Genomic DNA, 15,072 nt, shown 5'->3' with positions numbered 1-15,072 from the left:
TTTCTCCTACGACTGGCTACTAGGATCCAACACTATAACTAAATAACGTATTTACGTGACTCAAGGATTTTGGATTCATTTCTGCTTTGACACAGGTAAGTGCGGTGAAGTGTGGAGAACTTTTAATTGGATGACAGATTACAATATGGTAATTAGAAACACAGTGTTTTGAATTTGAAGTGTAATATTATTACATATCAGTTGTTTATTGCCTCTAGAAAATATTTCTGAACGTAGAAGAAAAGCTCAAATCAAACATGGAAATAAACAAATAAATAAATAAACAACTAATCTAAACATCATGTTAATTGGTGACTTTAGATAACTTCATTTATGGAACAAGGCGTTTCATTAGCATGGACCTCATAGTGTATTTAAAAAAATCAGTTTCAGAGGTGAAGTGTTGATGGGGTTTAGGAAAGGAGCACGACGAATGGTAGGGGATTATTAGACTACAACACTGTAGTACCCTGTCGACTTTACGCACAACCTTTCTCTCTGTACATTGGGAAAGATTATAATTCACATTTTTATCTAATCTGTATATATTTTTTTATATGACTCTCAATGACTTTATTTCGATCCCTGTTATCAGAACCCTTTGAATGTCCATTGATGTTGAAGTGCCTGGGCCTTTCATCTAAATGGAGAGTTAGAATATTATCTACATTGATTTAGCAATTGTGCATATATTGTTTAAAAAACTATTTCTGTTGATTCATCATTGCTTTGTGTTTGCCAACTTAAAACTATGGACACAGACATACACACACACTTACACACAGACATCTCTCTCCCTCCTTTCTAATTGTCCATTCTCCCTCTTTTTTCTCTCCCTCTTTCTCTCTCTCTCTCTTTCTCTCTCTCTCTCTCTCTCTCTCTCTTTCGCTCTCTCTCTCTCTTTCGCTCTCTCTCTCTCTTTCGCTCTCTCTCTCCTCTCTCTCTTTCTCTCTCTTTCTCTCTCTCTCTTTCTCTCTCTCTCTCTTTCTTTGTCTCTCTCTCTCTCTCTCTCGCTCTCTCTACCCATCTCTCATTTTATTTGTATTTCACGTTCTCTTTGACACATAATACACTGCATTGTTTGCACATATGTAATTAGTCCTTCTTTAAACTAATCAACCAACCCCTGTGTCTCTCCAACAGGTTGACATTCATTAATGAGAGGAGAAGAACCCGAGCCACGCAGTGTGTGACTGAGTGTGAAGCGCTCTCCCTCTCCAGAATGAGTGTGTGTACCGACGGCCCCTCATACCTGCGGCGGTGGCTGCTGACGGCTGTGTTTGTCTTGGTCGCTCTGCTACCAATAACCAGCGGCTGCCCCAAGTCGTGCGCGTGCTACGTTCCCACCGAAGTGCACTGTACCTTCAGATATCTGACCGCAATACCAGGCCAGATCCAGACGGCTGTGGAAAGAATTAACTTAGGGTGAGAGTCAGACTCTCTCTCTCTCCGCTCTCTCTCTCCCTCCACTCTCTCTCTGTTCTCTCTCCGCTCTCTTTTTCAATGTTTATTAAAAGGGCTTTATTGGCATGGGAAACATATGTTTACATAGTCAGAGCAAGTGAAATAGATAATAAACATAATTAAAATAAACATAAAAAAATGAACAGTAAACATTACACTGAAAAAAGTTTCATAGGAATATAGACATTTCAAATGTCATTTTATGGCTATATACAGTGTTAAAAATGATGTGCAAATAGTTATGGGTTGTATTGACAGTGGTGTTTGTTCTTCACTGGTTGCCCTTTTCTTGTGGCAACAGGTCACAAATATTGCTGCTGTGATATTTCACCCAGTAGATATTTACCAAAATTTGATTTGTTTTCAAATTCTTTGTGGATCTGTGTAATCTGAGTGAAATATGTGTCTCTAATATGGTCATATATTTGGCAGGAGGTTAGGAAGTGCAGCTCAGTTTCCACCTCATTTTGTGGGCAGTGTGCACATAGCCTGTCTTCTCTTGAGAGCCAGGTCTGTCTACGGCGGCCTTTCTCAATAGCAAGGCTATGCTCTCTGAGTCTGTACATAGTCAAAGCTTTCCTTAATGTTGGGTCAGTCACAGTGGTCAGGTATTCTGCCACTGTGTACTCTCTGTTTAGGGCCAAATAACATTCAACTTTGACCTGTTTTTTGGTAAAATCTTTCCAATGTGTCAAGTAATTATCTTTTTGTTTTCTCATGATTTGGTTGGGTCTAATTGTGTTGCTGTCCTGGGGCTCTGCGGGGTGTGTTTGTGTTTGTGAACAGAGCCCTAGGACCAGCTTGCTTAGGGGACTCTTCTCCAGGTTCATCTCTCTGTAGGTGCTGGCTTTGTTACGGAAGGTTTGGGAATCTCTTCCTTTTAGGTGGATGTAGAATTTAACGTCTCTTTCCTGGATTTTGATCATTAGCGGGTTTCGGCTAATTCTGCTCTGAATGCATTATTTGGTGTTTTACGTTGTACATGGAGGATATTTTAGCATAATTCTGCATGCAGTCTCAATTTGATGTTCGACCCATTTTGTGAATTCTTGGTTGGTGAGCTCACCCCAGACCTCACAACCATAAAGGGCAATGGGTTCTATAACTGATTCAAGTATTTTTAGCCAGATGCTAATTGGGATGTCAAATTTTATGTTCCTTTCGACGGTGTAGAAGGGCCTTCTTGCCTTGTCTCTCAGATCGTTCACAGCTTTGTGGAAGTTACCTTTGGTGCTGATGTTTAGGCCGAGGTATGTATAGTTGTTTTATGTGCTCTAGGGCAAGCAACGGTGTCTAGATTGCATTTGTATTTGTGGTCCTGGACTTTTTTTGGAACACCATTATTTTTTGTCTTACTGGGATTTACTGTCAAGGATCAGGTCTGACAGAATCTGTGCAGAAGATCTAGGTGCTGCTGTAGGCCCTCCTTGGTTGGGACAGATCTAGGTGCTGCTGTAGGCCCTCCTTGGTTGGGGACAGAAGCACCAGATCATCAGAAAACAGTAGACATTTGACTTCAGATTCTAGTAGGGTGAGGCTGGATCTCTCTCTCTCCGATCTCTCTTTTTCTCTCTCCCAGTCTCTGTTTTCTCCCCCTCTATGAATGCACATACAGTATATTTTAGTTATATATTAGACCGTTGATGTAACATTTTGAGAAAGAATAAATGATTCACTGTTAGATGGTTTTCCCACTTTTCTGTCTTCAGGTATAACAGTATAACCGCATTGAAGGAGAATGATCTGTCTGGGTTGGAATACCTGGAGCTGTTGATGCTCCACAGCAACACCATCCACAGCATCGCTGACAGGGCCTTTCAAGACCTCAAGTCCTTACAGGTATACGTACAGCACTGTCATAAACACCTGTCGATATACAGGTAATGGAAACATGTGAGTAAATGAGGGATACTAAGTATATTGAAAGCAGGTGCTTTCACACAGGTGTGGATCCTGAGTTATAATCAAGCAATTAACATCCCATCATGCTTAGGGTCATGTATTGAATGGGTCATACATTTTTTAGCAGGCCATTATTTTGGACATTATTGTCGCATGTCTATGCCCCCATAATATGACAATGCCCCCATCCACAGGGCACAAGCGGTCACTGGTTAGCTGAGCCTGAAAACGATGTACAGTGCCTTCAGAAAGTATTCGTACCCTTGAATTATTCCATATTCTGTTGTGTTACAGCATGAATTCAAAGTTTATTAAATCTATGTTTTTTCTCACCCATCTACACACAATTTCCCCAGAATGACAAAGGGGCCCCACAAGGGTGTGTGCTCCGACCCCTCCTGTACTCCCTGTTTTTAGATATTTTTGCTAATGTATTGAAAATTAAATACAGAAATGTCTCATTTACATAAGTATTCACAACCCTGAGTCAATACTTTATACAAGCACCTTCGGCAGCAATATCAGCTGTGTCTTTCTGGCTAAGTCTCTAAGAGATTTCCACACCCGGATTGTGCAACATTTGCCCATTATTATTATGTGTCAAGCCCTGTCAAATGTGTTGTTGATGTAACGGGTGTCGCCGGAAGGACGAACGCATTCTTTGAGTTCCACATAATTTATTGACGAAATGAAACTTTGGAAAAGAAAAAAACAATAAAGAAAACAACGACCGAACAGCTTCGTTGTGCAAACTACCTGCACGCAAACAAAGATCCCACACAGAAGGAGGGAAAAGGGCTGCCTAAGTATGATCCCCAATCAGAGACAACGATAGACAGCTGCCTCTGATTGGGAACCTGTAAAGTTCGTCTTGTGGTGAATGAACGGACCAAGGCGCAGCAGGTGAGGAATACATACTAATTTATTTAAATGACAAACGAAAACACTGACAAAACACTAGAACAAACTACAAAACAATAAACGAAGGCAACAGACCTGAAACAAACGAACTTACATATAGACGAAGAACGCACGAACAGGAACAGACTACCTAAAACGAACGAACAAACGAAACAGTCCCATGTGGTAAACACAGACACAGGAACAATCACCCACAAACAAACAGTGAGAACAACCTACCTTAATATGGCTCTCAATCAGAGGAAACGACACACACCTGCCTCTAATTGAGAACCATACCAGGCAAACCATTAACCCAACATAGAAAACACATAACATAGACTACCCACCCCAACTCACGCCCTGACCAATTAAACACATACAAAACAACAGAAAACAGGTCAGGAACGTGACAGAACCCCCCCCTCAAGGTGCGAACTCCGGGCGCACCCCTAAAACTCAAGGGGAGGGTCTGGGTGGGCATCTGTCCGCGGTGGCGGCTCCGGCGGTGGACGAGGACACCACTCCACCACTGTCTTTGTCCCCCTCCTTAGCGTCCTTTGAGTGGCGACCCTCGCCCCCGACCATGGTCCAGGAACCTTCACCAACGCCCCTCTAAAATAGAGGAGACAACTCAGGACAGAGAGGTAGCTCAGGACAAAGAGGTAGCGCAGGACAAAGAGGTAGCTCAGGACAAAGAGGTAGCTCAGGACAGAGGGACAACTCAGGACGAATGGCAGCTCCGGACTGAATGGCAGCTCCGGACTGAATGGCAGCTCCGGACTGAATGGCAGCTCCGGACTGAATGGCAGCTCCGGACTGAATGGCCGCTCCGGACTGAATGGCCGCTCCGGACTGAATGGCCGCTCCGGACTGGGTGGCAGCTCCGGACTGGGTGGCCGCTCCGGACTGGGTGGCCGCTCCGGACTGGGTGGCCGCTCCGGACTGGGTGGCCGCTCCGGACTGAATGGCCGCTCCGGACTGAATGGCCGCTCCGGACTGAATGGCCGCTCCGGACTGAGTGGCAGCTCCGGACTGGGTGGCAGCTCCGGACTGGGTGGCAGCTCATGACTGTAGGGCAGCTCATGACTGTAGGGCAGCTCATGACTGGAGGGCAGCTCATGACTGGAGGGCAGCTCATGACTGGAGGGCAGCTCATGACTGGAGGGCAGCTCATGACTGGAGGGCAGCTCATGACTGTAGGGCAGCTCATGACTATAGGGCAGCTCATGACTGTAGGGCAGCTCTGGCAGCTCCTGACTGGCTGGCGGCTCTGGCAGCTCCTGACTGGCTGGCGGCTCTGGCAGCTCCTGACTGGCTGGCGGCTCTGGCAGCTCCTGACTGGCTGGCGGCTCTGGCAGCTCCTGACTGGCTGGCGGCTCTGGCGGCTCCTGACTGGCTGGCGGCTCTGGCGGCTCCTGACTGGCTGGCGGCTCTGGCGGCTCCTGACTGGCTGGCGGCTCTGGCGGCTCCTGACTGACGGACGGCTCTGGCGGCTCCTGACTGACGGACGGCTCTAGCGGCTCCTGACTGACGGACGGCTCTAATGGCTCGTGGCAGACGGATGGCTCAGATGGCGCTGGGCAGACAGATGGCTCAGACGGCGCTGGGCAGACAGATGGCTCAGACGGCGCTGGGCAGACGGATGGCTCAGACGGCGCTGGGCAGACGGATGGCTCAGACGGCGCTGGGCAGACGGATGGCTCAGACGGCGCTGGGCAGACGGATGGCTCAGACGGCGCTGGGCAGACGGATGGCTCAGACGGCGCTGGGCAGACGGATGGCTCAGACGGCGCTGGGCAGACGAATGGCTCAGACGGCGCTGGGCAGACAGGCAGCTCAGACGGTGCTGGGCAGACGAGCAGTGCAGGCAGCTCAGACGGCGCTGGGCAGACGAGCAGTGCAGGCAGCTCAGACGGCGCTGAGCAGACGAGCAGTACAGGCGGCGTTGGGCAGACGGCCGACTCTGACCTGCTGAGGCGCACAGTAGGCCTGGTGCGTGGTGCCGGAACTGGTGGTACCGGACTGGAGACACGCACCTCAAGGCTAGTGCAGGGAGCAGGAACAGGGCACACTGGATTCTCGATGCGCACTATAGGCCTGGTGCGTGGTACCGGAACTGGAGGTACCGGGCTGAGGGCACGCACCTCAGGGCGAGTGCGGGGAGAAGGAACAGTGCGTACAGGGCTCTGGAGACGCACAGGAGGCTTGGTGCGTTGTGCCGGAACTGGTGGTACCGAGCTGGAGACACGCACCACAGGGAGAGTGCGTGGAGGAGGAACAGGGCTCTGGAGACGCACTGGAAGCCTGGTGCGTGGTGTAGGCACTGGTGGTACTGGGCTGGGGCCACGCACCATAAGGCGAGTGCGGGGTGCTGGAACTGGAGGTACTGGGCTGGGGCGGGAAGGTGGCGCCGGATATACCGGACCGTGCAGGCGTACTGGCTCCCTTGAGCACTGAGCCTGCCCAACCTTACCTGGTTGAATGCTCCCCGTAGCCCGTCCAGTGCGGGGAGGTGGAATAACCCGCACTGGGCTGTGTTGGCGAACCGGGCACACCATGCGTAAGGCTGGTGCCATGTACACCGGCCCGAGGAGACGTACTGGAGGCCAGATATGTAGAGCCGGCTTCATGGCACTTGGCTCAATGCTCACTCTAGCCCGCCCAGTGCGGGGAGGTGGAATAACCCGCACCGGGCTATGCACCCGTACAGGAGACACCGTGCGCTCTTCCGCATAACACGGTGTCTGCCCGTACTCCCGCTCTCCACGGTAAGCATGGGAAGTGGGCGCAGGTCTCCTACCTGACTTCGCCACACTACCCTTTAGCCCCCCCCCAAGAAATTTTTGGGTGAGCCTCTCGGGCTTCCGTGCTAGACGCGTCCCCTCATAACGCCGGTTCCTCTCTCCGGTTTCCTCCGCTCTCCGAGCTGCCTCCAGCTGTTCCCATGGGAGGCGATCCTTTCCAGCCAGGATCTCCTCCCATGTGTAGCAACCCTTGCCGTCCAAAACATCCTCCCATGTCCATTCCTCCTTGTACCACTGCTTCTCTCTCCCGTTACACCGCTGCTTGATCCTTTGTTGGTGGGTGATTCTGTAACGTTCGTCTTGTGGTGAATGAACGGACCAAGGCGCAGCAGGTGAGGAATACATACTAATTTATTTAAATGACAGACGAAAACACTGACAAAACACTAGAACAAACTACAAAACAATAAACGAAGGCAACAGACCTGAAACAAACGAACTTACATATAGACGAAGAACGCACGAACAGGAACAGACTACCTAAAACGAACGAACAAACGAAACAGTCCCATGTGGTAAACACAGACACAGGAACAATCACCCACAAACAAACAGTGAGAACAACCTACCTTAATATGGCTCTCAATCAGAGGAAACGACACACACCTGCCTCTAATTGAGAACCATACCAGGCAAACCATTAACCCAACATAGAAAACACATAACATAGACTACCCACCCCAACTCACGCCCTGACCAATTAAACACATACAAAACAACAGAAAACAGGTCAGGAACGTGACAGAACCACACTCGGCCAGAAACAAAGAAATAAAAAACATAGAAATACAGAACATAGAATGCCCACCCAAATCACACCCTGACCAAACCCAAAATAGAGACATAAAAAGCTCTCTAAGGTCAGGGCGTGACAGCTAGACAATCCTTTTAAGGTCTTGCTATTGATTTTAAAGTAGATTTAAGTCAAAACTCTAATTTGGCCACTCAGGAAAATTCACGGTCCTCTTGGTAAGCAACTCCTGTGTAGATTTGGCCTTTTGTTTAAAGTTATTATCCTGCTGACAGGTGAATTCATCTCCCAGTGTCTGGTGGAAAGCAGACTGAACCAGGTTTTCTTCTAGGATTTTGCCTCTGCTTAGTTCCGTTCTGTCTCTTTTTTATCCTGAAAAACTCACCAGTCCTTAACAATTACAAGCATACCCATAACATGATGCAGGCATACCCATAAAATCAAATCACATTTTATTGGTCGCATAGACACATGTTGCGGGTGTAGTGAAATGGCTGTGTTCCTAGCTTCAACAGTGCAGTAGTATCTAACAATACACAACAATACTCACAAATCTAAGAAAGTAAAAGAATGGAAATAAGAAATATAGAAATATTGGGTCAATGTCGCAGTCCAATGTGGATGGGGGCGTGCTCCCTCTGTTGTCTCCTGAAGTCCATGATCAGTTCCTTCATTTTGTTGACGTTGAGTGTGAGGTTATTTTCCTGACACCACTCCGCCAGGGCCCTCACCTCCTCCCAGTAGGCCGTCTCGTCGCTGTTGGTAATCAAGTCTACCACTGTAGTGTCATCTGCAAACTTGATGATTGAGTTGGAGGCGTGCATGGCCACGCAGTCGTGGGTGAACAGTGAGTACAGGAGGGGACTGAGCACGCACCCTTGTGGGGCCCCTGTGTTGAGGATCAGGATAGTGGAGGTGTTGTTGCCTACCTACCTTCATCACCTGGGGGAGGCCCGTCAGGAAGTCCAGGACCCAGTTGCACCTACCACTATGCTTGAAAATATGGAAAGTGATACTGAGTAAAGTGTTGTATTGGATTATCCCCAAACTTTGTATTCAGGACAAAAAGTAAATTGCTTCGCCACATTTTCTGCAATATTACTTTCTTTTTTTTTTGAAAACAGGATGCATGTTTTGGAATATTTGTATTCTGTACAGGCTTTCTTCTTTTCACTCTGTCAATTAGGTTAGTATTGTGGAGTAACTACAATGTTGTTGATTCATCCTCAGTTTTCTATCACTGCCATTAAACTCTGTAACTGTTTTAAAGTCACCATTGGCATCATGGTGAAATCCATGAGTGGTTTTCTTTCTCTCCGGCAACTGAGTTAGGAAGGACGCCTGTATCTTTGTAATGACTGGGTGTATTGATACACCATCCAAAGTGTATTAATTACTTCACCATGCTCAAAAGGATATTCAAAGTCAGATTTGTTTTATTTTTTACCCATCTACTAATAAGTGCCCTTCTTAGCATTGGAAAACCTCCCTGGTCGTTATGGTTGAATCTGTGTTTGAAATGCACTGTTCGACTGAGGGACCTTACAGATAATTGTATGTGTGGGGTACAGAGATGAGGTAGTCATTAAAAATAGCATGTTAAACACTATTTATTGTACACATAGTGATTCCATGCAACTTATTATGTGACTTGTTAAGCACATGTTTATTCCTGAACGTATTTATGGTTGCCATAACAAAGGGATTGAATACTTATTGACTCAAGACATTTCAGCTTTTCATTTTTTATAAATTTGTAACAATTTTGAAAAACATAATTCCACTTTGACATTATTGGATGATTGTGTGTAGGCCAGTGAATTTTTTAAATCAATTTTAAATTCAGGCTGAAACAACAAAATGTGGAAAAAGTCAAGGGGTGTGAATACTTTCTGAAGACACTGTATATCATATGCTATGGCCGTCTCAGTCACCAGATCTCAACCCAATTGAACACTTATGGGAGATTCTGGAGAGGCGCCTGAGACAGCATTTTCCACCACCGTCAACAAAACACCAAATTATGGAATTATGATGTCACATCCCTCCAGCAGAGTTCCGGACACTTGTAGAATCTATGCCGAGGTGTTCTGATCTGGCTGGTGTCCCAAAGTCATATTAACACACTATATGTTGGTGTTTCCTTTATTACCTGTATATATATACACCACTTAGAAGACATTTTGTATCCAAAGCCACACCCGCATAATTTTTGCACAAATTGGTGGTCCCGGGAATCGAACCCACTATCCCAGCATTGAAAGCACCATGCTCTACCAACTGAGCTACAAAGGATCCTTTATGTGTTTCATACGTTGACTCATTTGATTCACATTTGCTCATATCCATATTGGCAGACTAGACAATGATTTTGTTAAATGTATAACCCTACTCCATTCATAACCTCATATAATTTCTTGACAGAGTAGACTTTTTCCCCCCAAGCTAGTGGAGCCAAAGAACTAAGCATGCTAAGACATTAATAAATACAAGTTCTTCCTTCCAGTAACATCTTTCAAATCCAAGTGTAATTCATCTTGTAAAATATATCACCAAATAAACAGCTGTGTCTTTTGTCCGTGGTGTTCATATTTTATTCCAAAGACGTTTGTAGGCCCTGAGGGTTAACTGAGAAAAAGGATTATAAAAGGCCTTGGAAATGCATCACTCTACAACTGCTTTGAGTTACTCCTATTGAAAAAACATTCACAACAGCTGACTTCTGGAAGTGCTCCCAGGCAGAATAACCTCACATCACCTCTGGCCCGGATTATTTTTACAACACTGTTTTTCCTCAAACACGTTTTTCCTCAAACACGTTAGCCGTGGTACACTCTCGCTCCAGGGGTCTCTATGTATGACTATTAAATGATGTTCCTTCAGGTCCTGAAGATGAGCTACAACAGAGTGAAGGAGATCAACAAGGACACCTTCCAAGGCCTGGAGGGCCTGGTACGACTCCACATGGACCACAACCTCATCGAGTTCATCAACCCGGAGGCGTTCTACGGTCTGACCATGTTACAGCTGGTCCACCTGGAGGGCAACCTGCTCCAGCAGCTTCACCCGGATACCTTCATCACGCTGAGGCACAGCCAGGTGTTCAAGGTGTCCTCCGTTAGGAACATCCACCTGTCTGACAACCTCCTCGCCAGCCTCCCCAAAGACATCTTTACTGGCTGCTCCCAGCTGGAGAACATCTATCTCCATGGCAACCCCTGGTCCTGTGACTGTCGCATGGCTTGGTTCCCAGAGTGGGCGGAGATAAATTCAGGTAATGTTACATTAGAGTTCTGTCTGCAACATTCTGATTGTTTGATTTAACTTTGGCAGTTACTGTACATAAAAAAAGATCATAAGGGAATGGTTGGATTAAAACTACGTATCGATTCAGTAATGACCTTGTTTTCCAGGTGTGCTGAAATGCAAGCGAGACAGGAAGTATGCCAGAGGTGAAGCCTGTCCCGTCTGTGAGACCCCTTCTCCCATTCGAGGCAGGAGCCTCACCCAGCTACCCCGTGACTCCTTCACCTGTACCAAACCCTGGATCCACCCCCATCTGAAGCAGAGGAACGTCAGCCTGGACGAGGGGGATTACACCCCAGTCTCCCCCCGGGACTTCATCGCTCCCGTCGGATCCCTGCAGATGAACCTGACAGATCAGTTCCACAATGACGCTAGCCTTACCTGCACAGTCCAGAGACCATCAGCCATGGAGAACCTGACTCTAACCCAGGTGGAGGAGGGGGAGAAGAACGTGACCATGCTGTCCACCACCATCTCTACATGGCTGGTCTGTAATATTGACTATGAACACATCCAACAGCTCTGGCGCATCCTGGCTACGTACAGTGACGTTCCCATGAGGCTAGAGAGAGGGTTGATGCTCTCCAGGACCCCAGACATGATCTACAAGTACACCCAGATCAGACCAATGGAGGGACATGATGAAATCCACACAGATATCGAGGCTGAGATTAAGGCTTCACCCGCATGGTTGATGCAGGGAGAGGTCAACTTTCAGCTGGACCGTACCACGACCACATTCTCCACTCTGCACATTAAGTACAGGTCAGTGGTTAACCTGCGTGTAGAGAACAAGGTGTCGCAGACGAGGGACCGTTACAGCTGGACCATCATCAAACGAGACAACCAGACTCAGACTGAGCACTCTGTCCTCATAGGTGGGTGTTGGGCAGAGATAGAGCCCCCATACAATGCTTGTTGATGCTTGTTGAAAAGGGCTACATCAAAGCAATGCATGGTTAAAATGTGTCATGACTGAGCACTCTGTCCTCATAGGTGGGTCCTACAGTGCACATTGTGTTGTGGATGAGCAGAAATGTGTCCATATAATGTATGTAACATACTCTCAGCTACAATATAGCAATGTACATTATAAAATCAATTTATTCATGTGATTCTTGTTGTAATTACAGGTGGGGTGGTGGAGCTCAACTGCCAGACTTTGGGGGAGCCAAAGCCCTCTGTAGAGTGGATCTTATCGGACGGCAGTAAGGTACGGGCGCCCTACTCCAGCGAGGACCGCAGGATAGTGATCACCGTTGATGGGAGGCTCACCCTGAGAGGAACGGACACCTCAGACACTGGGCTTTACCGCTGCATCGCCACTAACTACCTGGACGCAGACGTGCTAAGCTTCCGCGTCACCGTGCTGTCTCCTGATGTGGAGGAGGAGGAGGTCAACGGGGTCAAGCTCTCACGGCCTCTGGGCCAGAGCCTGGTTCTAGACTGTGGGTCCGCAGGCAGCCCTGATGCCTCGGTCCAGTGGATTCTACCTGACCACACAGTCCTGGATAAATCCTATGGGAACAGGAAGCTCTATAGGAACGGGACTCTAGGAATAAAAGATCTGACCTCCAGAGACCGGGGGTTTTACAGGTGTCTCAGTGCTAACTACCTGGGGGTGGACCTGCTGACGTCCCAGGTGACTGTCACTGGGGAGGGGTACAGGAAGGTGACGGTGGTGGATAGAGAGGGGTCAGGGGTGGAAGCTGGGGTTGAGTTTGAGGTTGACGGGGGCATAAAGGAGAGGGAGGATTCCCACAGTGAGATCCCTTCCTCCAGCCCCTCTGACAGAACCATCAAGGAGTCCAGGACCATCACATCAGATAGGCCGTACCCCAGACTCAGGTCCTCCTCTCAGGGCAGAGGATCAGGGGGCTCAGGGGTGAGGTTGAGGGGCCCAGCCAGCAGTAGACGCATATGGAGCAACAGGAGGGTCTTTGATCAAGCCTCCAGAAAAGTAGACCCCCAGAGATTTGCAGAGTTCATGAAGAAGGCTCAAGGTGGTTCAACAACGAAGACAGAGAGGGAGAAAGAAAAAGGAGTTTCTGAGACTGACATGTCTGCGGACGGGGATGCTGGATCTGGGGAGGGTCTGTCTCATGAAGACGGACTCGTTGTTTTACCAAGCACCATCATACCAACCCCAGATACTCCAGATGAAAGAAAGATGAGTGTAACTGCAAGCATAGAGAACGTAAACAATCAGAACAGTGAAACCAGTTTCATGACAACCATGGAGATCCCAGATGACATTTGGACTAGTTTCACTGTAACAACAGAAAACACTGACAGAGTGACAACAGAGTCATACAGCCGGTCAGACGCCACACCCATCGAGTCCACATTCACCCACGGCCCCGACATCACAGGGAGTATCAGTGAAACTCAGAGTGAGGCAGTCACACCATACATTCCCAGTATCGGTAGGTCTAGTGGAACTATTGGGTCTAGCGGTGAGTCGTACGCTCTGGAGAGGAACATGACGGTACCCCTGAGGCTACCCGTCACTCTCCGCCTCACCGTGACCGACACCACAGACGAGACCCAGATCCTATTCTCCGGAGAAGCACCTGCAGAACCGGAGACCTCCACCGGGGCGGCGCGATCGCTCGTCGCCGACCCCAACGTCACCCCCATGATGGACAGTCCCAGATCACCCCCAAGAGGGCCTGAGATCCACACAGCCACTGACCCAGACAGCCAGACCACCTTCACTGCAGTCACCACCACAGAGAGAGAGCAGGATGAGATCACCTTCCACACCACCCAGAGGATCAAGTCCCCCCGTCTGCCTGCAGGCTCCACCATCATCTCCCGCCAGCAGATCCACATCATCCCCCCTAAGAACGGCCGAGGAGGAGGAGGAGGAGGAAGAGGAGGGGGCCGGAGGAGGAACCCTCCCGGCAGGAGGAGGTTCATCAAGCCCAACCGGATCACAGACATCCAGTCCATCCTGAACAAACTCAAACAGCCCACCACGGTGAAGAAGCATGGCAACAACACAGTACACTACACTATGGAGCTGACCACAGGTACGTTATGTCATGTTGTTCAAATAGGATATGTAGTTTCTACACCATGGCTCTGACCACAGGTACGTTATCCCAAATGAGAAAAAAAATGGTATATTTTAATATATTACAAGTATGCTAAAGTATACTTAAATATACAACAAATGTAAATAATATATTTCAAATGCGAGATGTACTTTTCTGGTATATCTTAAGTATACTATAAATATATACTGAACAAAAAATATAAACGCAACATGCAACAATTTCAAGGATTTTACTGAATTACAGTTCATATAAGGAAATAAGTCAATTGAAATAAATAAATTAGGTCCTAATCTATGGATTTCACATGACTGGGCAGTGGCCCAGCCATTGGTGGTCCTGGGATGGCATAGGCCCACCCACTGGGGAATCAGCCAATCAGAATGAAATTTCCCCCACAAAAGTGCTTTATAACAGACAGAAATACAACTCCTCAGTTTCATCAGCTTGTCTGGATGGCTGGTCCCAGACAAAGGTGAAGAAGCTGGATGTGGAGGTCCTGGGCGGCAGTTGTGAGGCCGGTTGGGCGTACTGCACACTTTAAAACGACGATGGAGGTGGCTTATGGTAGAGAAATTAACATTCAATTATCTGGCAACAGCTCTGGTGGACATTCCTGCAGTCAGCATACCAATTGCACATTCCTTCAAAACTTGTGACATCTGTGGCATTGTGTAGTGTGACAAAACGGCACATTTTAGAGTGTCATTTTATTGTCCCCAGTACAAGGTGCACCTGTGTAATTATCATGCTGTTTAATCAGCTTCTTGATATGCCATACCTGTCAGGTGGATGAATTATCTTTGCAAAGGAGAAATGCTCACTAACAGGGATATAAACACATTTGTGCACAAAATCTGAGAGAAAAACTTTTTTTGTGCGT

At 47.7% G+C, this 15,072-nt stretch overlaps 1 protein-coding gene across 1 annotated transcript in view; it reads left to right on the top strand.

The window, feature by feature from the left end:
* Positions 1 to 1,222: 1,222 nt before the first annotated feature.
* LOC120028530 (immunoglobulin superfamily member 10-like) overlaps positions 1,223 to 15,072 on the top strand; it is a 31,834-nt gene continuing 17,984 nt past the window's right edge. Inside the window, exons 1-5 of the mRNA XM_038973722.1 lie at positions 1,223 to 1,425; positions 3,174 to 3,303; positions 10,708 to 11,098; positions 11,238 to 12,008; positions 12,264 to 14,165. Of these exons, the coding sequence (XP_038829650.1) occupies positions 1,223 to 1,425; positions 3,174 to 3,303; positions 10,708 to 11,098; positions 11,238 to 12,008; positions 12,264 to 14,165 (3,397 nt within the window). The remainder of the gene's footprint in view (positions 1,426 to 3,173; positions 3,304 to 10,707; positions 11,099 to 11,237; positions 12,009 to 12,263; positions 14,166 to 15,072) is intronic.

Source organism: Salvelinus namaycush, chromosome 34 (assembly GCF_016432855.1).
Source record: "Salvelinus namaycush isolate Seneca chromosome 34, SaNama_1.0, whole genome shotgun sequence".
Classification (NCBI taxonomy): Eukaryota; Metazoa; Chordata; class Actinopteri; order Salmoniformes; family Salmonidae; genus Salvelinus; species Salvelinus namaycush.
The sequence above is the reverse complement of the archived record's forward strand: the minus strand, read 5'-3'. Positions and strand labels throughout refer to the sequence as shown.